We start from the raw sequence: 26,654 nt of genomic DNA on the forward strand, positions 1-26,654 counted from the left end.
CCCACGAATCGGAGTAAAAGTCATTCCTAATTCTGGGGCTTGCGCTTGCTCTCCGAGTTCGGGGGTCTACGGAGGCAGGTGCATATTTTTAGCGCTAAGCACGTCGATGGCTGCCAAATTAGAGACAAAAATGGTGGTTGCTGCTGTGGAGGCTACCGACTCGATGCCCTTCGATTCCGCACTCAAGATATGCTGCGCTTTAAGAGCTGACAATTGACAACCGGCACGAAAGAGGAAACCAAAATCCTTGCAGTTTACTTAACAAACTGTCCAAATTTAAGAATATTGCTAAGACTTGAGACGGAAAATTACAAAGCATGAAGGTACGTGAATCGGAGCATTTTCTGACAGAACAATATGCTTCTTCTCAAATGAATGCCTTTCGATAGGTCTTAATGATTTCTAGGTGCTAGCTGGTGTGCAATAAATGAGCATTCTTGGGTCGACTGTTTGAGTAATGACTCAAATCTGACCTCTCGAAGCATTGCAACAAGTTAGATGGATTCGATGGTGGGGACTCTTTTAATACTTAAACTTACTCCTGCATATCTTGTATATCTCGATACTCCTGCTTCTGGGTAGAATGAACAACGCTTTGCCCATATTTCGGGTTCCATATAGTCTCGCGCTGTTCTCAAAGCCTTAGGTTTCTTGAAAAGCTACTCTGCATACAATTTACACAGCATTATTGAGGACTATCCCTTTGCACGTATATTTTAGTGGTTCAGCAGAGGCTTAAAGCTATCAGGAGCCCCGAAAATGTATCAAGATTATTAATTTATTTCATATGCAACCTTAGGTTAGGTTAGGTTTGTTTACAGGTGTAAAATATTCTGTGAAAGGATAGCTTATATGGAAAGAAAAGAAACCACAAAGAAAACCAAACACCCATATCATGCGGCTGCCATAAGCGCAATTTCTTTTACTTTTTTTGTGTATTTTTTTGTATTTGCTTGGAAAATATATATTCCATAAGAGCATTTAAAGCTTCTTTTTGTTGGCTAAGTTTTCCCTTTCGCACCCCTGAGTCCTTCGGGCATTGCGTTTTCTCGTTGGCTGGTCGGGTGGTGTGGGAGAGGAATTTTCAATTCGCATTCTGTGAAATTCGAAACGTCTTCGGCCATTGGCCATTTGGGATGCTCGTTATCAAAATGTCAGCCAGTTTTATTGCTGTTCCTGTTGCTGCTGCTGTCATTGTCAACGCTCTACGCTGAATGCCATGAAAGATTGCGCTGCATCTTCGGCACGTCCGTCTGCTGTTGCTGTTGCTGCTGCTGCTACTCCCATCCCTCCTTTCACCTTTCTGCCTCTGGCCTTGTCCTCATCCCTCGTTGGTCCTGGCGAACAACCTGTCCAGGTTTTTGGTAGATGCTGGATGCAATTTTCCCATTTTCCCCAGACTACCGACTCTGGCTGCAAGGTAAAGACGGAGTGGAAGAAATATGGCAGGAAAATTGCAGGAATAGCTGGAAAAAACGAAGTCCAGGCGAAGTGAAAAGGAAAACAAAATCAAAAAGCACTCACATATTTTCCAATTTGGTGAGAAGGAAAACGACGATGACGGCGTCATCTCCTCTCCGTCTTGCTACTGTATCTGCTGCTTTGCTCCTTCTTTGAGTATCGCTGATGTGCATGCAATTGGCAAACCGAATGTCACATGGCCACAGTCCACAGGTCCACACGGGTCCACAAGGGTCCAGGGGTTGAAATTGAAGCAAAGGGTGATGCAGCAAGTTGCCATTTTTCATCTGGCATTGCTGTACGGTCCAGTACGGTCCGGTCTGTTGTTGCATGGTCATTACCAGGCCAAGCCAGTTGCAGCAGAATCCACCCACACATTCGGAGCAATGCCAAGGACCGAGGACAGTCGACCATTCATCATCGTTTGGCCAGCAGCAACAGCAGCAAAAAGTATGGGACAACATTTAGAAATACTCGTACTAGCAATATGGCAAGCCCCGAAGTTGGAATCCCCTTTCCAGCCAAACAACAGTCAACAAATCAATCAAGTTGTCCAAGAACACACCAGGTTCAGAGGGAGCGACAGGGATATACATACGTACATAGGGTATGCTTACAGGAATCCTGAATTCCCGCGGCGAGGGCGAGGCAAGGGCACAACGACAGCTGCTGGACGGAGGGACTGAGGTCATTCCTGGGCATGCATCCCCATCCAATTCTGCTTCCGTTTCGTACTGCTCTCCCCCTTCGTAGGCCTGAAGCTGTCAGGAGCATCAGAAGCATCAGAGGCAGACGAAAGAAGGCATCCACAGAGTGCAATTCATCTTTTGGGTAAGCAACAAATGAGTAGTGCAAGTAAATACGTTGAGAGCTGTCGCTCTACTTGTTAGCGGACAGAACATACTTATAAGTTATTATAAGAAGTTAAACAGAGTTGGAGCAAGCCTCACTCAAATACCCGTACAAGAAGTCGCAGCTTTAAGTGAAATGTGAGCAGTAATGCATGGCTGACAGCACTAACATTCTCTATAAACGAGTTTCATAAAGAGCACAAGTCCAGGTGCATCCCCCAGTAGCAAAAAACCTACTCCTCCTCTGACTCCTCCTGTCGACATATGTCCCATGTCCGGCCATGGCATCCTGGTCCATCATGTAAATTCCTATGCATCAGCAGCATCATATCCCATCAATTCGAACCCCCCCATGGACCATGGACCATGGACCCTCGCTGGGTGTGTCCTTCGCTTCAAGGCCGCTGGCATTACGGTAATTGCAGGGATTTGTCACAGCCCCAAAACAACAGCAACAGCAAAAAAATACATACAGCTTAAAACATGAAATAATAAAAATGAATAGAAAAATAAATTCACTCGTGGTGGGAAAGGGTGGTGCGGTGATGCTGTGGTTCTGTGGTTCTGTGTGCGAAGGGATGGCAGGGGGCTCTGTCCACAGGCTGCTGGGGGCTCAAATGCAAATATTTGTTTAATCAATTCTATATGCGGATGCAACCACAACACCCACGTGCACACACACACGGCATACAGTGCGTGCCACAGCTTTAGGGCTTGAGGCTATTCAGGTGCCTCACCTGGTGGTGCTTATGGGCAGTGGATCGTAAGAAGCGGATAATAGAATAGGTGTCATCGCTCAGGTATTGGTATCAGCTACTGTCCTCCTTCTCTTTAACGAATTTAATCAAAAGTTAACTGATTTTCTTTGGGAATAAGTCGAAGGCCTTACTTAAACGAAAAGGTGTTATTCAGATCATGACTAAGAGCAGGCAAAGGTGACTCACAGTGAAACCATTCGAAGACTGTTCGATAATTATCGATACCCTTGCGTATCAAACTTATCGAGAGACTAATAGCAGGCAATGGCCATTGGTAGTAAGGTCGTTGTGAAGCTCTATCGTCACGAAACGTACTGCATCCCGCTTCCCGAAGAGCTGCAGCATAACATGCATACAGTAGTGGATTCGAGTATATATTGATATATGTGGGTATGTGTACGCCGTGTACGTGTGTACAGTGTGTGCAGACGTATAAGGACGCTTGTACAGGTTATGTGCATATCAATGTTCGCCTCAATGCCTGCGGCCAATTTGCATCTGGGGGCGGCAATGGCCGTACGAAGGCTGGTTCTTATTCAGAGTGTGGGGGGCACGATCTGGGTTTGGGTTCGGGGTTCGGGGTTCGGGTTTTGGTTTGGTTTGTTTTTTTTTGGGGATTTGGATTCTCTTTTTGCCGCTGCTCTATTTGTGCCAGAGAGAATTCTGCGGTGCAATTGTGAAATGCGAGCAAATTGGATTTTCTATAGCGGAAAAGAGCAAAATTTAAATAAAACGAAAAAGAAAACGGAAGCTATCGCTTATCTGAGTGAGTGTAAGTGTAAGCCACAACACTTACATACATATATTATATATATTTAATTTCAGCTATTTCTTCTAATTGAATCAAAGTATTCAAAGACTGGAAGAAAATTGAATTTAAGTAATTGCCAGATGTCCTCGTGCTTTAGTTCTTTCAGCAAAAAAGAATATCCATATCACTACGACTCCCTCGCATTCAGAAACTCCCTGCTAAAAGGCTTCGTTGCCCAAGTCGATCCATCCATTCCATGAAATAACTGAATGCACTTCTCCCAAGAGATTTCATCCAATATTGTCAACAATGTCAACTTGCTAAATGCGCTTATAAATTGAAGTATTCGAATAAATCTGGCCTGCATCCTTTTTGCGAGATAGGATTTTGTGAGAATGCAGACCCCTGCCTCTATTTCTCTTTCTTTTTCCGATTAATTTGCAATACGAACTTCATCAGGCAATTGGATTTGTTTTCACAATGCATCAGGCTTCCTTCCAGTCATCAGCTTCAGAGCCCAACCCGGCCCACTCCGATGAAGGCAGTCCAAGCCCACAGGCAGGTCGCCTACATTACTATTCTACTGCTTCTGTGCAAATTAAGCTATTGCATATCAAGGATATTGTGTTGTTGAAAGCAGGGGCTGTTGTGTAGAGGTGGGGGCCAGTCCCTTTTCATACCCCTTTGCAAAGGGGCTATAATTACCGGCAGGTACAAAAGGCAGCAGTGGCTGCTGCTGGCCATCATTTCGGTACAAATATGCTAGCACGGGTTTCCATGGAAACTAGTCTCACATTTTTGAGAGTGATAGTACCTCTCCCTGGAGACTTCTATGGCCGCTCCTCTTTGATGCAGGTTCTTGGTATGCAAGTGAGATCTGCTGTATGTACCATCCATCCGCTGTCCTGCCTGCCCTGCACTCCAGACACCTATGCACAGGGCTCTCTGTGGTAAAAGTATGGATCATTCTTTAAACAACTGAAGCGACTCTATCGTATAAGTGCATTAGAGTTGTCTTCGAAAAGGATATTCTTCAAGGGTATTGCATTCTTCGGCCATGTTTCCGCGTACAAGGGCTTTGTTTTTTTGGTTTAGTTAACAAAGCATATTGCGTCTACATTCCCACATACAAGTACACATGCCCACGGGGGTGGAGTGGGGCGGGGTGGGAGCGTGTGGCTCCAGTTCCTGTATGGCAATCACCAGGCCAACCCCCGGGCAGGGCAGGGTATAGAGATCTAGTGGGAGCTCTGTCTCTCTCTTCCTGGCAGCTCCCTGTCAGGCTTAAATTATGCGACAACAACAGTTGCAATTGCAGCGAACGATAACAGGCGACAACAGCAACAGCAACAGCAACGGCAACATTGAAGCGGATTGCAGGTGTCAATGCCCATCGGGCGGAACACGGCAACGGCAACGGCAACAGGAGCTGAAGCTGGAGCTGGAGCTGGAGCTGGAGCAGGATCAGCAGCAGGCAACTGGTTGTCAGCGACAGCGACACCAGAATGACGTCCCCTAAAGCAACTCCAGCAGACAGACCACCCGGAAACCGCACTGGAATGAGTATACAATCCCATTTCACTGAGAGAAATCCAAATGCAATCCAAATCCAATTCTAAGAAGGCACTCTTCAATACATCGTAGATTAAAGCCCATCGAGTCTTAGATGCGCTGCTCTGATCTATCCCATAACTCCAAATAAACAATGCAATGTACAATGGGCGACGAAAACAGTGTATTTTTCTCATCTCTCTTCACAATTGAAGCATATTTCCCATAAACCCAATTTCTCTGCGTGCTGTCGATTGGTTTGCGGTGGAGATGGAGATGTCGATTTAGGCCTTGCCCATACAATCGACACCCACGGCTCCAAGCTCCAAGCTCCATGCTCCATGCTGGTGTATGGTGTACCAACGAGGCGGCTCCCGTACCACGAGAAGAGTTTATTTTTTCCAATGCTGGCTGACTGGCTGGCTGGCTGGCTGGCTGGCTGGCTGGCTCCCTGTTGCTGTTGAACAAAATGTCAGCTTCTGCGAATTTTGCAATTTGAAAGCCACACAAATCACAACAGCAATAACGACAGCAACAACGAAAACAACCATAAAGGCAACAGCACAGCACATACAGAAAGAAAGAAGAAAGAAGAATGACGCGGGGTGGGGAGGTGTAGGTGGATGTGGATGTGGATGTGGAGGAGCCTTCCCCGCCCCTTGCAGGCTCCATTTCCCTAATCAATTCATTGAGAGCTATACGATAGAGTTGTCCGATTTTGTTCAAATTGGATTGGGATTGTGTGGAATTACATGCAATTGAATCGATGGAAGTATTTGTTTGGTTTTACTTGAAATACGGTCAGGTTATACCCACTACGAGAGATGGTCTCTACTTTCGACACTCAAAACAAACATATATCCTTAAAGCTGACACACTTTTATCCATTTCATCTATGGGAAGGAACACATAGAGACAGGTGGATTTTCCAAGGAGATCGGATATCGGAATCACCAACTCTTGGCCAGTTTCATCATTCCACCCACCCTAATGGGCATCGAAAAAGAAGCAAACTTGCAGGCAAATGTTTCAATTTGTTGTTGCTCCCTAGACTGCTCTCTGGACATCAAGCTGAAAAAAGGGAGACGAGTCGGAAACTGGTTGACTGCTGGAATATTGTGTGCTCTAGCTCTAGCTAAAGGGGACTGGAGGACTGGACAGAGGAACTGTTCACTGGTCACTGGTAACACTCTCCATATCTGGCCAGATTCGAAGTTGAAGTCAGAGACTGCTTAACGGGCGTCAGATCTTTCGTTTCTGTCCTGATGCCTTTTCCTTTTTGTTTTTTCTGTTGAAAGGAGTACTCGTTCCACGCCACTCCACTCAACTCAACTCCACTGCTCTGCAAAGTTCCCTATTGGCAGACGAGACCCTTCTAACTACTGGCTACTGTCTATCAGCAAATGGAGGGATTCCTCCTTAATGGAGCTCCTTCAACATTAAAGTTCCCACTCTATTGGTAGTTGAAGAGATTCATTCCTTTTTCAAACAAACCCTCCCTCCTCATCTGGTGCTGCCAGCTCATCTGGTCCAATTAAATATTGTATTTATCTTAATAACCTTTTTGTGTAATAAACTCCTTGCTAAGGTCGCTTTGCTCTCTCTGGCAGTACGTTCCCCTCTTTAGGGCCATGGCCAGTGTATATGACTTCGAACGGATGCTTGGAGCTCATTTACTACCCTATTAAGAGGATACATATATGTGCGGGTATATATACAGTTAGTTATGGAAACACTACGAGTACATATACGCTGTTGCTGCCGTAGGAGCAGGGTATCTTAAGCCTTGGCCCTCCAAAGCCTTTCGCCTCTTCTTCTCGTTTTCCGTCTCCTTTTTCCCCTTGCCTTCTCATGACGCTTCTACTCGATTGTTGTGCCGGGATATTGTCTGTCCCTCATTAGCGCATAGCTGTTGCTCCTCCTTGCCGCTTGCCGCTTGCCGCTTTCCACACCCACTCCCAATCCTCTCCTAATCGTCACCGTCAGTTGTTTTCCTACACAGCTTTTTCTTGCTTTTCCTGTATTTTTTCCTTGCCGCACTTTGCAATTTGATTAATTCATGCTTCCTTGATGCTTGATGCCTTGGGTCAGAGCATTAAGCTCATCTCCCCTCTCCCATCTCCAGTCTCGTGCCTCATGCCTTATGCCTCCTGCAGTGGCAATTAAACGGGGTTTTGGTGTTGGGTTCTCGTTCCCCCAAACCAACCGAATGGTTGCTATAGCCCCCTCTACTACTGTATCGCCCTAGATATCCCCCAGTATGGTGTTGTGTAATCGATATCTGAAAGCTTCCCATTTGCGCCGCTACTTGAGCTGTCATCAAAAGCTGCTCAATTTTTGATTTCGATTTTGATTTTGGTTATTGTACGTCCGCCCCACTTTCCCCCACACCAGCCACCCCCATCCCACCTATCCATTCCCCATGGCAGAGTTTTGATTGCGCTCTCTCCATGAGCAACAACATTTCCCTTTGCGCGTTTATCAATTTCCGTCATCGGCAGAGGCAGAGGCAGTTGCAGGACTCAGGGGCAGGACACAGAGGCAGGAGGCAGCTTCGATGGCAACTAGGAATGGGGGGAAGGGGTCCGGGTCCGGGTCCCCATCAACGGAACTTGAAGACTCCACTTGAGTGTGTGTCTAGGGTGCGGGGTCTGGGTCTGGGCATGGATTCGGGTGCGAGTCTTGAGAGTGCGACTGCGAGTGCGAGTGGGCCGTTTCCATCCATATTTCCCTTCTGTATTTTGTTTGTCCTTCGCTCGATTGGCATTTCTTTCCTGGCTCTTTCCACTCCCTGTGTTCTCCGACTCGCCGTCGTCTTGTTTCAATATCTGGGAACAGAAGTTAACTTTAACCATTTCCCATTGGCATTTCCAATCCTCTGCTATCCCGCAGGCCCGTTGCGGTGGCCACTATTAGCCCATGCTTTAGCAGAGATCGATCCTGTGGGAGCTCTTAAAATGGTTTGCATGTTTTTCCCTTCCCTTCCCTTGCCTTCCCCCCATCACGATTCCCTTTCTCTGTCTGTGGCTCTGTCGTCTTGGTGCGGCGGTCCTTTTGTGGGTGAGATTTTGCGTGTGTGGGTGTGTGTGTGTGGGTGTGGGTGTGTGGGTGTGGGTGTGTGGGTGTGGGTGTATAACGCTTTATGCTTTATCCACTTGAACTCTTTCAGTTTTTTATCTATTAAATCATGATTGGCTACAATTTACACAAGTGGGCGACGTCCTCAGCCTTAGTCTTAGCCGTAGCCTCAGCCGTAGCGTTAGCATCATCCTCAAGCTTCTCCCGCTTCTTAAAGAGCTCAACTTGAGGTTGCAACACCAGCTGAAGTTTACCCCAAGCTCTTGCCCTTACCCTTGCTCTTACCCTCACCCCGCACATCCTCACATCCCTGTGCCACAATCGCCCTCGGGCATGTGCTTCAAATTGGATGGATTCTGGAGTCAGGGCTTAGTTTGCTTGGAGTTTTGTCATATCATGCCTTGGGAGCTCCGAAAAAAAGGGCCACAAAAAAAAAGGTAATTCAATTTTGCAATTGATTCTTAAAGGCAGACGACATGCAGACACTGAAGAAACTCTATACCTCGTCATAGATGGGAAATATGGGAATCTAGCATTCATTACTGGACCCTTAATAACAGTAAGACAAATGGTTTGCTTCCTTGGGCAGCAGGAAAGAATATCAGTCATACTAGATCTTACTAGACTAAATCAGACACATAGATGATATATTCTTCTGAAAATCATCTGGTCAGGCATCCCAAGGATAAGTCTTTCAGTCTTCACTGAACTGTACCCACGAATACAATGTTAGGTAGAAAAAACTAGATGCTTAGCTCTATTTGAAACGAAACTGCAGATGCGAATAAAACATTATATGCATTTAAAGTAAAAGTAAACTACTTTCCCAGATGAACTCCTCCCCAGTCAGCATTCCCGTGCATTTGGCTTGAATCGCACACACATCCACACACACAGAGACAGCAATAAAGCAGTCATCAGATCGGAGCTGGCAGAGGGTCGACATCGACCCCCATAAAGTGCCCGTATACCCGTATTTCCTTGTGGCCCCGCACAGTTTTCCTTCTGCTGCTGCTGCTCTCTTTTTGGCGCATTTTATTACATATTCGGTTTCAGTCATGCGTTGTCCCCATCGTCGTCTTGCGTTATTCATTTTTTGGCTTCGACTTCAACGGCAACGACAACGGCAACAGCAACGGTCTGGGCCTCATTGAAATGCCAGTGCAAGGGGTTCCATTTGGTTGCTTTGATTGGTTTCGAGCATGTAGTTACCAAAAATTCCAGTGCCAGCGGTTGTTGTGGCCCCTGCCTGGCTAGAGCCTCCCACTAGCCTTCGTTACTGCCTGCCGCTTCCTGTGGCGCCGCTCTCTCGTGAAAATTGCAGCTGTTGGCAATTCCCATCATCAGGACATACACACACGCATACGAGGCTGGCTGAGACTGTCTGTCAATATTAAAGTGCCATTAGGGGGAGACACACATCTCTCAGCCATTCGTCTTGAGCAAAGCAGGCGGATATCTGCTGCCAAGGAAACTGTCACCCAAAAATTCCCTTGGAATTTGGGCTCTATTACTGCGGCAATTATCCCTCACTGGATTTGATGGGATTCCCAAGGAATTAATGCAGCCATTGATCTATGTAGCAAGTGCATGTGACACCCTGTTTTTCTACACATCTGAGAAAGGGAATACTGTACGAGCATGAGTCCGGGAGTGGTTGCGGGTGCGGGTGCGAGTGACGGCACAACGAAAATGGCTCAAGAGCTCGAGTGCTGCAGCTCGAATGTTGCCATAAATATTGAAGCGCCACAGACCGCTACACCATCTACATGTATGAACAGATATAGATATACATAAATATACATATTAATACCAACATATTTATGTACTATGTACACAGGTAGACGATTCGTTTACACAGAGAAAAGTTGTTGGTATTCTTCGGTTTGTTTCAAGGTACTAGGCGTTAAATAAAACAAAATAAGCCCAATCCCCTATACTGAAGCAAAGGTCTTGCTTGAAGTCAAAATAGTACCAAAAATCAGGTAAGGTTCTGCACTAAAAGTATCGATCTAACTCCAAGTTGTTGAAATGTAAGCCCCAAAGGAATACCATTAGATCGGTCTATAGTGGCGGCTCTTTCAAAAACCATGCACAACATACATACTGTACGAGCATGTGCGTGGACTTCCTATTGAAAGGATACCTGGCCAAAAGGTGAAAGGCAGTTTCAGCTCATTTCGGGAGCAGAGAAATGCTCCCAGTCCGGCTGGCAGCACGAAGCAGCGGCAAATTGAAAGTTCAATCAGATTTAGATGGAGTTGGGGCAATGGCCCAATGTGGGTATGTGCATGTGCATAAATATAGCTGTACATAAAATATAATATTTATAAAGATATATATGTGTATATATATACATATGAAAGTATATTTTATGCATGTTTGTAAGCCTCTGTGAAATCATATTGCAAATCGCATCTTGCGCTGTAAAATTTATTAAAGCGGAAACTATTCATTGCACGATCGAATGAGTTTTATGATTGCTCGCTTGCCACGACCACGACCATGCAGCAGGACCACCCAGGACCCCCTGCGCCCCCGCCCCGCACACACATGGCATTAATATTTGATTGATATTCATACTGAGAGCATGCATTTTCTGTTGTGTCGTAATTAGCTTATTCTCGGACCATAAACAGCTATGGAAACCCATCGCTGATATTGGTGGCCGTGACTTTGGATACACTTTGGAGATGTGTACATTGCTCCTGCTGCAGGATATTGCTGATGGCTTTCTATGCTGGCGACAGAGATACGGATCGAACATATGGCTGCTCTTGTTAAAATCATCAGACCATCTGTGTATCACTATACATGCATATATGTATGTGTATATGTACACAGACGCGAAGCAAATATTCCGCATTACTCATACGCCGCGTGTGGCTGGCGCGACAAAATGGCAAATGCAATTTGATTTTGATTTTATTCATTTTATGCATATCAAACGGAAAAATTTTCCAGAGCACCGCGGGATGGAACCGCATGCAAGAATAGGGAGCGGTGGGGAGCTTTCAATGAAGAAGGTCCTCCGCACGAATGCGAGTATGGGGCGGGGGGGGTGGTTTTCCCAGAAGGGTGAAGGTTGAATGTTAAAGGTTGATTTTAACCGCCTTTCAGTTGTCAGCTTCCGTTTGCGTCGATTTTAATTAATAAAAATTGGCATTTTCCGCCAACATCGAACCAGAAATGAAATTGCGAAATAAAAATAAATACAATATACAAAAGAGGGTAAAATTATATTAATAATAATAAAATGCAATGGAAAAAGTAGCAGAGGCAAAGCGACAGAGACAGAGAGAGAGAGAGAGAGAGAGAAAGAGAAAGAGAAAGAGAGAGGGTTTGTGTGTGGGAGGAGGGAGAGAGTGTGTCGGCTGTCGGCCAGCTCCTGTCGGTAGCAATAAATATTTAATATTTAGTGGCTTTCATTGTTCAGAGAAGGCCTTTCGGGGCTGTGCTGTTCAATCCCGGCGCCATAATAATGCCAAATGACACGAGAGTGACAGCAGCGGGAAATGGAATGAAATGGAACGGAATGGAATGAAATGGAATGGAATGAAACGTGAAGACATAGAATTGTGGTTGACGTTATTAATACATGAATCCAACATTGCCATCGCTCCCTCCTTCGCTCTCCAGCCGATTCTCCGATCCTGTGGTCGTCAGTTTCAATTAGACTGAACACACATCACCCACATCCGCACATCCGCAGACGAATTCCCTCTCTCTATACACATATATGTATAATATATATACGCACATATAGATAATGGTTAACCCGATACCACCGACCGATGCCCCCTAACCCGCGCAGCAGTGGTAGCCAGCGTTGTTCGATTGCAGACGGAAACAAAAACTGAAAGCTGAAAACTGAAAACTGTCCAACTGAAAATCGGTTTAATGAAGTTTATTGAGAGGAAAAAGCATTCCACATGTGGATTTTCGCCTCGAGAGAGAGAGAGAGAGGGAAACTGTTCATTTTAATTCGATTCACTCAGTTCGTCCATTATCGATTTTCGGTCTTTTTGGGGGCCAACCCAATATTTTGCCCCATATTCGTGTGCGACATGGAATTAAGCCGGTTCGGTTGAGGGATTACATTGCGCTGCATAATTTATACTCGTATTTTTACATACATACATTCACAGAATCGACAGTCAATTATTCTCTGATATCAGCTTACAATATTATTAAAGAAGGGATTCCCACAAGCCGACTTTCAGGGTAATCCTCCTACTACCACATTTCCTTTAGGCCATTTCCTATAAAACATTATGTTCTTTACCAAAATAAAATTTCAGGAAAATTTCAGGGATCGGGGATCCCATGAGTGTGGATCGCGGGATCTAGGACATCAATTGGTAAATTTAATTATACAAGAAGATACAGCTGTCGAAGAAGCAGCTTAATCTTAAATCATTCGTTCGATACTCGTAAGATTGGTTCGTAATACTATCACGAATCGACAACTCCTACTATATCTTCGAATTAGTTTATTTCGAATTTCAGATGCACCTCTTTTAATGTCTGCTTTTCTCATTTGAATCTCTTCTTTCCCCTTCTTTTGTGAAACCCCTTGCACATATTTATCAGCCATGAGCCCGAACCCCCATCCATTTCGTTGCAGCCCCAAATCCCCCTGCAAAGTGAAATAAATGAGGCAAATTAAATGGTCACTGGCCAGGGGGCATGCCACACCCATCAGCGAGTGCAAACCCCCTTTTTGGGTGGGGGGGCAGTGTCAATATTAATGCAAAAGTTTAAGTGTTCCAAATGACGTTGATAATGTGGCCATAAGGGAGGAGGGTTGTGGCAAGGCTGTGAGGCAGTTGTCCTTGTTGCTGCAGCTTCCGCTGGGATGGCCATGGGCTGTTGCTGGTGCAGGTCCTGGCTCTGGTTCCGGTTCTGGGGGCAAGGGAGCTTAATATGTAATTTATAAATTTGATTGTGCTGCCAGCGTTGACATCGAAGTCAGCGTCGCTGCGTCTGATGCTGCTTCTGCTGCTTCTGCTGCCAGAAGTGCACTTAATCCGTACAGAAAAATGCATTCCCCCCACCAAATGTGGTGCCAGCGCCAGTGCCACAGTGGTGTCCAAATAAGGATGCACAAAACTCCACCAGAGGAATACATCTTCTTCCACAAACTAAGCCAAAGTTCTATTGACATCTTACGAGTCCGGATCGTGTGGTCTTGCATTTTGGAGCTCTAATCCCTGTACTTACTCTCTAAAAGATTGATCAAATACGTCATTAATACGTCACGGATACTGATGGTAGAAGTATGAATACAATTTTAGGACGTAGGAGTGCTGCAGCGTTGAGTACCCAGAATGAAAAGTCGAGTTCACATTGGGTGTTGGTGCGTGGGCAGCGATAGCTTACAAGGCAAGCCCGCCGCTAGAGAGCCGTGTGGATCGTGTGAGCGGTAACAGAGCGCTGTTACCGGGATGGGCCACAGGCTGTTAACGGGTAGCGTTGCCTTGGAGCGATAACAGACTGCTCTGTTGCAGCTACTGGACAGCTATTCATGCTAGCAAGTCGTCGCTATTGATATGCAGGGACTCTGTCTTCTTAGTCGGTTTCTGTGAGAATTCGAGCTGTAGACCACTGTGCCTCTTTATTCCCCGGTCCCTCTGCTCCCACTTTCTCCTTGTCGCCACCCTTTTTAAAGTGTTTGCATTAGCCAGAGATAAAGAGTGAGAGCAAAAGTGTGGTGTGGTGTGGAGGGGAGTGGGGCGGGGGGAAGAGGAGGAGCCGGGGTGCGTCAGAAATTAATGGAGCGTAATTTATGAAAATTATACAATTGCCAGACTGGCCACGCCCCCACGCCGCACACACATACACGCAGCTGCACTAAAGCCATGGGAGGGGAGGGGGTAACTCAACAAAAATTTCATCAAGCCGAAGCCAAAGCAGCAGCAGCAGCAACAGCAACAGCAACAGCAACAGAAGGATGTGGCAGGATGAGGATGCGGCAGAAGGATGGGGCAGGAGTCGTGAAATAGAAGCTGGCATCTTCTTCTGCTTACTTTGCCGAAAACTTTATATGAACAAAGTTTAAGCCAAGTTTGTGGAGGGGTGCAGAGGGGAGTGTAGGAGATAGAAGGAGACATAAGGAGGAGGTGGAGGGGAAGGAGAAAGAGAAAGAGAAGGAGGATGGGGCACACCAGGTGCTGGGGTGGAGAGGGTGCAAAACATTTTATTAACAGACATCGTCTATGAAAAGCTTAAAAAACAAAAATTAATTTAAATTACATATTTGCCCACAAAACAATAGCAGAGCGGGATGCAGAGTGAGGAGAAAGAATAGAGCTAAAGAGAGCTGGAGAGAAGGAGAGAGAGAGAGCCCGGCGTTGTTGGACGGGATAGAGAACTTTTCTAAGAGATGGAGGCATGGCATGCCGCGCCCATGTTGTTGGATGCCACGGCTGTTGTTTGGCAAAGAATGAAAAACCTCAAATTACACACAAATTTACGATGTTTTTCTAAACTCTCTCTCTACCTCTCCCTCTCCCACCCACTCTCTCTCCCTGGTCCTGTGCCAAAAAAAAAAAGAAAACAAAAAATGGTGACAAACAAAGTCAAATTTTTAATAAAATTTCAAGTTGAACACGAAATTTGAATGCATTGCAAAAGTTGGATGGCAGAGAAATCATGAAAATTTGAGAAAGGGATAGCACAGAAAAGATGGAAAGAAGAATTAAATTAATTAAAAGGGAAAGAGATAGATCTAATATACAGAAAGAGAGAGGGAAAGAGAAGAGTCGTACATTGAAAAGAGAAGGCATTGACAGCGATGTGTGAACGGGTGTGAAGCAACTCTGAAGAAAGCCAAATGTGTAAGGATTATCGATAGCTTCCTATCCAGCTATCGACAGACCGATAACACAACTAATTGGAGCAACACAATAGCCAACCATGTGGTTGACACATCCTGGTACTTTTCTATCAAATCACATCGGATTTAATCGTTAAAGAGAGAGCTTTCCGCCCGCTCATTGATCATTCCGCCTATCCATCCACCGTGGTGAGGCATCCGCACTGTCTAAGCTGAAATGCCTCAATCGCAGAGTGCTGTGTGGGGGCATGGGGGTGGTAGAGGATAAAACAAAAGCAAAAGCCAAAAAAAAAAGAAAAACAGCGGAAACACGGAAATGTTTTACATGCACGCGCATAACGAGCGTACACCAGAGGTGGTTGGAGAGCTTTGGAACTTTTTGGGGGTCTGGTCTGGGATGATGGAGTGGAATGCTTGGAACAGGAGGGAGGCAAGGGAAGGGCGGCAGGGAGGCAGAAGCAGGAGCAAGATGAACACGCTTTGGCACCAAAAGTCAGCTTCTCCCACCGCCATCACCGCCTCGTACTCCCCTGTGATGTCCCTCAACAATCCCTCGCCCCGTGGGGCTGGAACAGCCGAAATGCCGCTGCAAAGTATGCAATGGAAAACATCGTTTACGCACCTATTAGTTCCCATGCCTCTGTGTGAGTGCGTCCCCCTCCCTATGCGCATCCCCGTGTGTGTGTGTGTGTGTTTGTAAGTCTCCTAATTAGAGATTACGCAAACACACACGCATACACACACACACAGAAACAGTGGCAACTCTGGTACCTCTCCCTCCGGTACAGTCACGTTTGCTTTTCCAGTATTTTTTTTTTGGCTTTCTGGCTTTTTTTAGAACAAATTTTTGGCGAGTGCCACAGCAACCGCACACAGAACAGCACACAGAAACACGAACATTACCAAAATACACAACTTTATGACTATTATTTACCAAAATCTAAGCCCACGGCTGAGGGACAGGGGGCCAGGGCCCCTGCAGGGGAGCCTGGGAGGGCAGGGGGACCAGGGCGGCTGTGGAGGAGCAGCAGCTCCCAATGGGCGTGGGTTCCCCCGCTAGCCTGTGTGTCAGTTAATTAGCTCATAAAATATGCAGAATGGCGAACAATTCGCACCTTTAGACGGAAAAGTGCTTCAAAAGGCTGAAAGCGAAAATGGTTGAACGGATCGGGGGAGGAAAAGCGACGGGCTGTAGCTAGAAGCGTGTGTAAATGGGTGTTACCAAATGAAGTAATTGAGTGCCAAAGCAGCAACAAAGGATCTTCTTCCATTGGGAGCCAACGAACGGGTCAATGCCCTCACCGAAAATCGAATTTTGGATTAAGTGTTCGCCATAATCAAGTTCGACCTAAACATACAAACTAACATATAAACATATAAATAATACATGTACGAGTATTAACTTCCTGTTCCCTGAGTACACAAGTTCTTATAGATTTACTCATCATATATCTGAAGCATAATTTATGCCTAGGAGTCCATCTACCCGAGCTCTGAACGTGTATGAAAAGTTTCCGTATATCAAGCATTTTCTGGAGATTTTTCCCGAGTTGTTGCCGCATCGACATGTCACCAAGAACCTTCATCAAACGGTCTTACATTCAACATATTTTCTCAATATTCCCAGCCACTTAGAAGTATCAATCACCCCCCAAATACTCTGGACAATGGCCAAAGCCTCATAAACAGAAAAACCCAATCGAAAGGTGTTCTTCTTGAATGGTACACTTTTCTTGGAAGGTTCCCTCATCTTCTAGCAAACTGTGTGCTCAAATCGATATGAGCAATTGCCCTACCAGGATTTCCGGTAGTAAGACAAAAAGAGAAAAGTCGACAAGGTCTTGAGAGTTGGGGTTGTGGGGTTCTGGGCTTTTTGGGTTGCGGGGAGGAGCTTCCATTGTTGGTGTTGTGGCAGTTGCTCCTTGAGTTCGTGTTCCTCTTGATGCTGATGTTGTTCATGTATGGCCGCGTGGAGCGTTTGTGAAGTTTATGAACTCTGTAATTACACACTTTATTAATTTATGCGCCGCGGGGCGAAGAACGCGCAAACTTCCAGCGATGAAATGCTGTGTGCCAGAGCAGTGGTAAATATGGCCAAGAAGTGGGAGAGAGCAGGGCAAAGGACAGGACAACGTGTTAATGCTTCATGAGCCAGCGAATAGGATACCAAGCCCCAAACGATGACAGACTCCGGGACCCCAGCCGAAAACACAACCCTACCCTCCATCAGAAGTCAGCCAAATTAGGCAACATTTTTTGCTAGTTGTGCTGCTTTCCTCCTGACCAACCTTTCCTCTTAATTTGGCTCATTTCTCTTACCAAAAATTAACAAAACAGCAACAAAAATGTTGCCCCAAAAAGTTAAAAACCTCAACGAAAAAAATCATCCAAAAATAGAGGAAGGAAAATAGAAACAGAAGCAGAAGCAAAAAGAGATGGCAAAAGAGGAAAGGAAAGTGGTTGGCTTTGAATTTTGAATGGGAATGTTTTGAAATTTTAATTTGAGAACGTGACTGACCAATTTAGGAGGGGATGGAAGAGGACACACAGCCAAAGAAACCCAAAGGACGGTGGTGGTACTATTCACGGCTGTGGCAGAAGGACGGGTATTCGTAATCGATCTTAAGTGGAGGCAATTGGAATCAGAAAAGTTCTTCATTTCAGCCCAAGAAGAAATTTTTATTTAAAATGGGACCCAAGATACATAAATACCGTCGAAGCATTCTTTCAGTAAGTCCTAAATCATTATAGCACCTGAGAAGAGGCTTGTCGGATTGTCGGGTTGTCGGGGCAAACTTCCTGGGCATGACTCTCTTCCATCCATGGGAGCCATGGGCTGGGCGACAACCCTACGACAGCTCAGAGCTGCCAGAGTTGCCAGAGTACGTGCCAAGCTGCCAAAATGGTTGCGGACATGACTCTCGTGAAGGAGGAGGAGGCAGGAGCTGAGGGAACATGTCCCTCCCAAAGATTGGTTGCCCAAGGCGGCAGTTCGCCCAAAGCAAATGTCCGCCCAGAGAGAGATACATATGCATGTTTTTACGGGCATTTACAGGCATGTGTCTGTGCATAATCCGAACTCGGGAAAATTCCACTGCACACAAACGACACCTAAAAACGAATATTACGCATACGCAGCGTATGCATCTCTATTTTGCCCATTTGTCCATCACTCTGTGTGTATGTGTGTGTGTGTGTGTCCTCTTTTTTGGCAGCTTTGCGCTTTAATTAAATTGTAAATATTTTATTCGGGATTTTTATGTCCATCATTGCTACTGCCACTGCCACTGCCACGACCACGTGCCGCTGCAATGATGCGATACTGCGATACTGGGATGCTGTAATGCTGTGAGCTATGCAGCGCAGGTTTTACCCAGAATATGAATATATGAAAACCGAATCATTTCAATTTAAATATTTTGCATTGCAATTCTGTAGCCCGTTTCGTGCTCGAGTGCCTTCACAAATTAGGTTCAATTATACTACAGGAATTGGAAAACAAATCTGTACTTTATAATGCATTTATTAAGCCTATTTTGTTGTTGATAGTTCCATTCCATTCCATTCGATTCGTTCGGTGTGGTTTGTTTTATGATTGCAAGTAAATCTAAGGAATTCAATCGCACTACAATGCAAACAAATACAAATATTATTTACTGAAATTTCTGCACTAATTAGCACTTCAGCACAGCGGAGTAAAGTGCTATACTTGTGTGCGCACCGCACATTTTATTGCGACATTTAAAACGCCCTCACTTACCAAGATTTAAGCAAAAGATGCCTCAAGATGCTTCAAGTGGCACTTAAGCATGAGTCTACTTATTTCGTTTATAGATATGTACAATTTAATCACTGGCAGGGCACTGAATGCATTCAGTTTAATCATTCGTGGGGCATTTGTTGCATTCAATTGAATCAGTCAATTCAATGCATTATGGATAATAATTAAGGTAGATATATATAGTACTCCCAATGTGTGCATTAAGTCTCCGTATAATCCATATCTACGATTTTGAGCTCTACAGAAGTCTCTGCAAACAACCAAAGATAACAAATAAAATTGGTTACTCCAGAATGCCTTGCTGGATTGTTGCACCAGTTAATTAACAAATCAGTTAGCTCAATTCTGGCCCAGATACAGATACAGTGCCCAAAAGTCAACAAGAATATCTATACAAGAATTTTAATCGGAAATTCGCAAATATGAACAATACACTAGAAATTTTGTGGATACTGTTGATGTTGGGGATATTTTAGCGACCCGAGTTTAGAGGAATACTTTCGTTCCAAAAAAAAGAGCGAAACATTTCCTCTACGTCAGGACTGGCTTTCATCTCCTGGCCGATCTCGTCTCGTGAGCACTTTCTCCTATTGGATAGCATCTCATATGCCCCGACTACCTCCAAGAACTTATGCCTCTCCTCCTCCTGCTTCTCGTTACTGTCACTCGCATGCTTGTCTGGATGATGGAGCCTTGCCTTCTGGTAGAATGCCCTCCGTATGTCATCGTCGGATGCATTGCTTCCAACACCCAGGATCCCGTAGCAGCCCAGTCGCTGCAGGCCCTGCTTGGCGTCACGCCATAACTTTTTAATTTCTTCGCTGCTCTCCAGCGTCAGGGCCACCTCAAAGTCGGCGACTGCCTCCTCGAATATCCCTAGTTTAAGGAGGCACTGCCCGCGCAGCACCAGAGCCTTCAGACACGGGCCATTCAGCAACAGCACATTATTGCAATCCTCCACGGCATGCACAAGAAAACCAAGCCGAGTATTCACCAGTGCCCGGTTGTACTGTAGCTTCGAGTTGATGACCGTGTTGTTGACATCTATCGCAAGGGCATCCGTGAAGACGAGATACGCCTCCCGATACCGGTACATCTTGAACAGCCTATTGGCTTCCTCTCTCATCGCCTTGACTTTTTTGGCCTTGATGCGCATCTGCTTGGATTTTTCGTGTTCGGGATCCAGCAACAAGGCGTGCTCGAAGTGCGGGATGCATTTCTCCACATTGTCCGTGTAAAAGAGACACAGGCCGCGCACAAAGATTGCGTCCGCTGAGGTGGGATATTGCCTGATCACGTCCGCGGCAATCTCCAGGGCATCATGACACCGATTCAGATAAGCCAGACATTCGGCTTTCAGGATACGATACCGAACTGTTGCTGGGGCCATCATTAAAACGTAATCCAGGTAGACCCTCGTGGCACCAAAGAACATTCGGTCGTAAGTGCTCTTAATAAAGGGCTCCAATCGGCGGATCTCTCGCAAAGCCATCTGCTCTTCGTTGACCGCTGTGCTGTTACGATCCGCCTCAAACACCTTCTGTACGGCACTCTCCATGCCGAACAGGTCGCCCAGTACTCGACAGCACTTGGCCACGTTTACGTAGGCCTTATCGAAGCCAGGATCTATGCGAAGGGCGTGACGGACATCCGCCAGGGCACTGATGGGGTCAAGGAGCTCATAGTAGCAACCTGCGCGATTGTTGTAATAGGCCGCCGAGTCCGGCCACAGATCGATGGCCTCCGAGTACGACCTTAGCGCCGCCTCGTAGTTGTTTGCTCTGCACTGGCTTTCGCCCAGGGTCGACTTAATTTCCGCCAGGGTGTTCGCATCCATCGTATGTGTGTCCAAATATGGAATTTTATTTTAACAGAAAAGATTTTTTCAATTTTTACTAGAATGCTTTGATTTCCTTCGCTTGCTGTGTGCGAGGGATCATACGGAACTTACAGACAGAATCATTTCAGTAAGCAATCGAAAACATAAATGTCTTGCGGCTCTGTCTCGATCTGCTATACTGCTCTCCCTACCTCCTTTGTGTGGGATAATTGAGTCAGTTTGGCGCGTCCTGTCCCTGGGTCATTGCATCCCCGACACCGGCGCCGGCACCGGCACCGATACCGAAACCGAAACCCCTCCTGAATGGCAGTCAATGGCTGTCGATGTGTCGATGTCAGTGAAAACAGAATTTAAATGCGTCAGCAAATGGCGGACAAAGAGTCAAGCAGTCAAGCAGTCGAGTAGTGGAGCAGTCGAGAAGGGGTACAGTCAGCAGAATCAGAAGATTTCCCAGTAATAAGTCAATGGAGGGAGAGAGAGAAAGAGAGAGAAAGAGAGCGAAAGTGAGAAAGAAAAACCAGTAGCGACACGCACAGACATGTCAGGCACTAGCGACAACAACAACAGCTTCTTGTCAAACAACAAAACAACAAAAGTGACAAAATAAATGAAATTGACTTGCCTTTTGTCTATCGCCGTCCCTTTCACCGCTTCTCTCGCCATCTCTTTCCTTCTGCCAGTGTGTGAGAGTGTGCATGAGTGTCTCCCTAAGTGTGCGTTCCTGCGGGGGCAGCGGGTGCGTTTTTCCCCCAGTTATTTTTTTTCCCTGTTCTTCCCCCCGTTGTGGTACCCTTCTTTGCTGAGGGTATGCCCGACAGGCAACAGATGAGTGGATCGTACTTGATAGCAAAATTAACGAGCCTAAATATTTATAAGATTACTATTATTATTATTAGAAACCCCCATTGCACTCTGACCGTATACATATTGGGCATAGTGTATGATCTAGGCTTTTACTTGAGTTAAGTTACTAAAGGCAAGGCCGTCACATAGGATATGTTCCGATGTTTCCTGCTTCTGCAGGAGTACAGATATCTCTACTAAAACACGCCAAAGCTCGTCGTCGATGTGAAGTTTATAAAAGTTCTCATGCACCTGGAGGATTAGATGAAGAGCACTAGTAACGGGGAAGCAAAGCGAAACGCCCTGGTGGGTAAGTCCGATACGGAAATCATATACTGTAAGGCACCATACGTTTATTACTCCAACAAAGACGGACACCATTGCCTTGCAGGTACTGTGATCAATTCACGGCCAGATATTGCGGGAGTACTACGCACATTGGGAAGGCACTTCCCTATCTTAGCACTTAAAAGCCAGTAATCCATGATCGCGTTCCCAGGCTGAGACACGAGTGCCAGAAGCTCATCATGCTGTTCCCTTTGTAAAGCGAAACATTGCTATTTGCGATGTGACAATGATACTGAAAATCAATTAAAAATTATGTTCATCGATTAAATATACTTGAATGCCAAACGGTGGATAATTCTTTGAGTATTTTGCTTATTCGGATTTCCATGCATATGATGTTAGAGTGGATGTATACGTACCCATTGAAATATAGTTTAAATATAAAACATAAAACATAAACATGTAATTAAAGTGACTGGTTTGAATATTTAGAGGCAGATATATAGTCTTGAGCAGCATCGGAATGGATAGGTGGAATCCACTGGGAAAGGATACTTTATATATTATAGCTGCCATTGAAACAATGCCTGTGCAAGAGTATCTACAGCCGAGGCTTACTGAACTTTCCCTACATATCCTTTTATATTTTTCTTTTGCTCCTGCCTTTGTTGTGCCCCACCACACCACACGCAGAAAAACTTACCACAGCAACAACGACATCACAATGAAAAGAGACAATTGAGCGTGCCGGGAAGAAGCGATAGAGAGACTGAATGTGGAGGCTGGAGGCTGGAGGAGAGTAGAGAAGAAGTGAAGACCATGATGAAGACATCAACATAGTCAAACGTCAGGACATGGGAGCACAGCCGTCACGTACTCGTACTCGGAGCTGTCAGTGGCACGGCCAGCGCACGGGCGGAGTTCACTCCAGCTCCGAGCTCCAACTCATTTGAGCCTTGGCCTGCCGGGCTGACAGACTAACAGACTGACTCACTGAACTAAAAGTCAGCAAAAGCAGCAAACTAAATTAAAAAGAGAGCACCCGCAGCAGCAAGTGGTGCAAGGAAGAAGTTTCAGAGAAGAGGACACAGCAGGCACCGCACGGCACGGCACGGCACACTTCACTTGACTTCACTTCCGTCAAATGCAGACTCCACCAACGAAAGCGTAAGGTGATTTAGATCTGAACTCAGCTGTCCTACAAACAAATGAAAACGCATCTCGTGGTATTTCAAAACAGATATAAGTTGTAGTCCACCAGAGTTTAAAAATATGTAAACAAATATGTATATAGGCCCTCGATATCAGCACATGACTATGACTGAAATTAAAGGACGGCGCGCCGTTGCTAGGCCCGGATCTAGCTCGCCGGATGGTCGGGGCTCTTTCTCACCCAATATTACTATTACCCCATTTTATTTAATAGTGCACTTCTACTGAAAATTATACATGGCTATACAAAGAAAAATTTAACTCTTATAGCGCACCCTGCTGAAGCCACTACTATTTGGAGGGAACCAAATACCCTACCTGCCTACCCTACCATGTTCATCCGCTCGAATTAATGGATTGTTCCTTGATCAATCTTTTAATAAGATTCACCACATTTTATAAAATCCTGACAGAATAACTACAAATAATGCATATAATACAATTACGCTACAAACGCCAGTTGTTTTGGTTTACATATTGCAGATAGTACTTCCATTGTTATGGAATCAAAAGTTACACAAAAGAGAGATAAGAGATAACATTAGAGAGGGGTGTTATTCAAGTTTCTATTTCATTACGTTGCACTGTATTTATGAACAAAACTTCAATTCCTGAAGTTGACTTTGGGGTTAGCGAGCAGTAGGAAAGATTCGTGGTGATTGAAGCCGACCTTCAGCACGTTGGATCTCTGGTCAGAGAGCCAGAAGTGCAACTTTGTTAGCACGTGCACGTCACTGATATGCGAACATACCTTCTTGCTAAAGCCCTTGCATTTATATGCATCCTACATATTTATAGAGAACAACATATTGCTCCGATAAGTACAGTACTATATGTGCTACCACGTCCTTACTGGTCGATCAACTAATGCCAAAAGCAGTAATAGAAGATGGTCTAAGTTGAGCGAGCAACAGAGCTCGTGCCTCCCACTGTCCGCTGCCTGTATTCGTCCGTGGGTGTCAGATCCAAAGAGCGATTAGGCCTTGAACCGAACCTTAAGAGCGACTAAGGCTTGACCATTAGACAGATAATAGGGAAGATAATAAAATTAAATACATTGCCCGTATTTGTTTTGTGCTGGCAACTACTAAGATTGCTTTTGTTTATCCGCTTATCACATCTAAAATAAAAATGTTGAAATTTGGTTTTGATTGTCTGAAATCACATACATACGAGTATGTGAGGACACTTGGTGTTTGTTGGATGTTGGATGGCAATTTCAATATTTCTGCGAGTATTTGCTTGCTGCTCATTTATGTACAATTTGTATCATGAAGATTTAACCTTTGATTATTCCTCTTCTTAGATGTACATATATGTATGTGTTTGGTCAATTTATAAGCAGCTTTAAGGCCAAGCTGTTGAACAAATAATCTGAACAAAAATGTTGTTGCTTCAGCAGTAAATGAATCCAAAGAAAATCCAGAAATACCATTGTTTTTTCATGCATACTCGTGAGAAATAATTTTGTTATTTCTCGGCTGCTTATGGACAGCTATGGGATTCTCTCGGAAAACAAGGATATGCCAAGTAAAAACATTAATTAATGAGTGTATCATATTCTAACGTCAGACATGAACTGTCGTATAGCAGCCACTCTTGCTTCTGTTTCTAAGAGCAAAAACCAGAACAACCAAACAAGCAAATTGATTGCGAATTAGGAGAACACTTCAACCTGCAACGCACTTGCACATTTGTAGCTGAATATTTAACGTCAAAATGGGATTAAATAAATGCAAAGACTTTCAAAAGTTACCACCTGACAAGAGGAGAAGATCGACTATTTCCCCAAAAAACAGTTTTTCTAACCATTTGCCAGGACTATTGAGCACAAGGTGAGGCAGCCGAAAAAACAATTTCCACAGCATTCCAAACTTCAGAGAAAAAGCCAGTCATTCAATTGGCAGTACCTTCTCTTCAATGTACCTTGAGGCAGTCGAAACTTTCTTCAATTGTGTCCGCTTTCCTCACACTCTCTATGACTTACTCTCTGTTTCTCTCCATCTGTGAGTGCGTGCTTGTGTATTTGTGGCTGGCTTTCCGTTACTTTACTTTGACTTCCTGCAACAGCGACAGTATCAGGAGTACCGCCAGCGCAGCGGCAGCAAACGTTCCTACGCTCTGCTTGATTTGCATGAAAAGGCAGACTGCAGACATCTCTTCTTTACTCACACAACATCACATCAGTTGGACCTCCTTAGACTCTGCTGCAAGCTAAACAAAGGCGATGCTGTACGAAGTCCCTTGCATACCCTTCCAGAGGATACCATCGAGAAAACGGCGCCATATTATCCAGATCTCATAATATGATCCATATTTTTTATTGAACCCTTACCGAGTCACTCAAAGCTTCAGATTCATGCGGATCTCTAATCCGTAAGCATATAAATTACTTCGTGATTGTAGAAAGTAATAGTGATGAAATACTATTGTTACTATGAAGCTATTTTCTCTCTGAGGCAGAAGCAAGAGACAATTTAATGTGTGTTCTGCGACGGCTATTCAGTAAAATCGGATGCAATTTTAATGAAAATTTGGGGAAAACTTGCTCTTATCTGGCAACGATGCGGACCGCAAGGGTATTTAAACCTGCGGCCCCGCAAAAGCTACTTAGTTTTCTTTCGTGTCACAGCTTGACGCCCAGACAGACACACAGTGAAACAGAAAGAGATGGCAAGTGAGACAGAGAGACAGAGAGACAAAGAGAGAGACGAGCAGTCTCTCGAGCAGAGTGAGTGAGAGAGAGTATCGTTCCATTCAAGTTGCTACTTTGCTGCTGACAACTGACATCGAGTGGCCATATAGTACGAGTGAGTATATGGCTGATGGCTGTGTGGCTGCCTTTGCGCACTGTTCTTATGTCCTGCCTCGTGCGTGTTCACGTTGTTCTGGTTGTTGTTATTCCTGTGCTTATTGTCACATCACAAAAGCTGACGCGCCATCATTATCTAAGGGTATTGCCTTGTCCTTTCTGCTCTACATCTGGTACTACTTCTTTTACCGCCTCTGATACTGATACCGATACTGTCACTGGTAGTATTACTTCTCTTACTGGAATTTTTTCTACTCGATTGTTTTCGACTGTCTCAGTTTTGCACTGATGATTCTTATGCTACTACAACTTATACTAAAAACTTTGAGCCCTGCCATTGTACCTGGCACGCCACCATTTAAGGCATCAAAGCAAACAAGCTTTCCATTTTCCAGCTGATTACGAAACGAAAACAATAAAGAAACAACTCTAGACAGACTATAATATTGGAACTAAATCAGCGTTTTTGCAACAATTCTTGTATTACCGATTATAATCGATTTTTTTTTCGATGGCAATCTATGTCTCCATCAAATATGATTGTTGCACGAAAATCAGCTCTAAAAGGTATCCCCATAGCCCTCACACAC

General features: G+C 45.0%; 1 protein-coding gene and 1 long non-coding RNA gene across 3 annotated transcripts; one reads left to right on the plus strand and one right to left on the minus strand.

Moving 5' to 3' along the window:
- The first annotated feature begins 9,709 nt into the window (after nucleotides 1–9,709).
- LOC26533745 (uncharacterized) lies at nucleotides 9,710–10,819 on the plus strand. Of its 2 annotated transcripts, none has more exons than XR_001452595.2 (3): nucleotides 9,710–10,221; nucleotides 10,291–10,435; nucleotides 10,497–10,819. It is a non-coding gene; the product is annotated as an uncharacterized lncRNA (long non-coding RNA). The 2 variants fall into 2 exon arrangements; XR_004470080.1 differs by having other exon boundaries at nucleotides 10,489–10,815.
- Nucleotides 10,820–19,541: 8,722 nt separating this feature from the next.
- On the minus strand, nucleotides 19,542–20,906 carry LOC6902049 (dnaJ homolog subfamily C member 7-like). The gene has a single exon (XM_002133547.3). It carries the CDS (start codon nucleotides 20,904–20,906, stop codon nucleotides 19,542–19,544), a length of 1,365 nt encoding a protein of 454 aa, XP_002133583.2.
- Nucleotides 20,907–26,654: the final 5,748 nt, after the last annotated feature.

The sequence above is a fragment of the Drosophila pseudoobscura genome, chromosome X (genome assembly GCF_009870125.1).
Source record: "Drosophila pseudoobscura strain MV-25-SWS-2005 chromosome X, UCI_Dpse_MV25, whole genome shotgun sequence".
In the NCBI taxonomy this organism is placed as follows: domain Eukaryota; kingdom Metazoa; phylum Arthropoda; class Insecta; order Diptera; family Drosophilidae; genus Drosophila; species Drosophila pseudoobscura.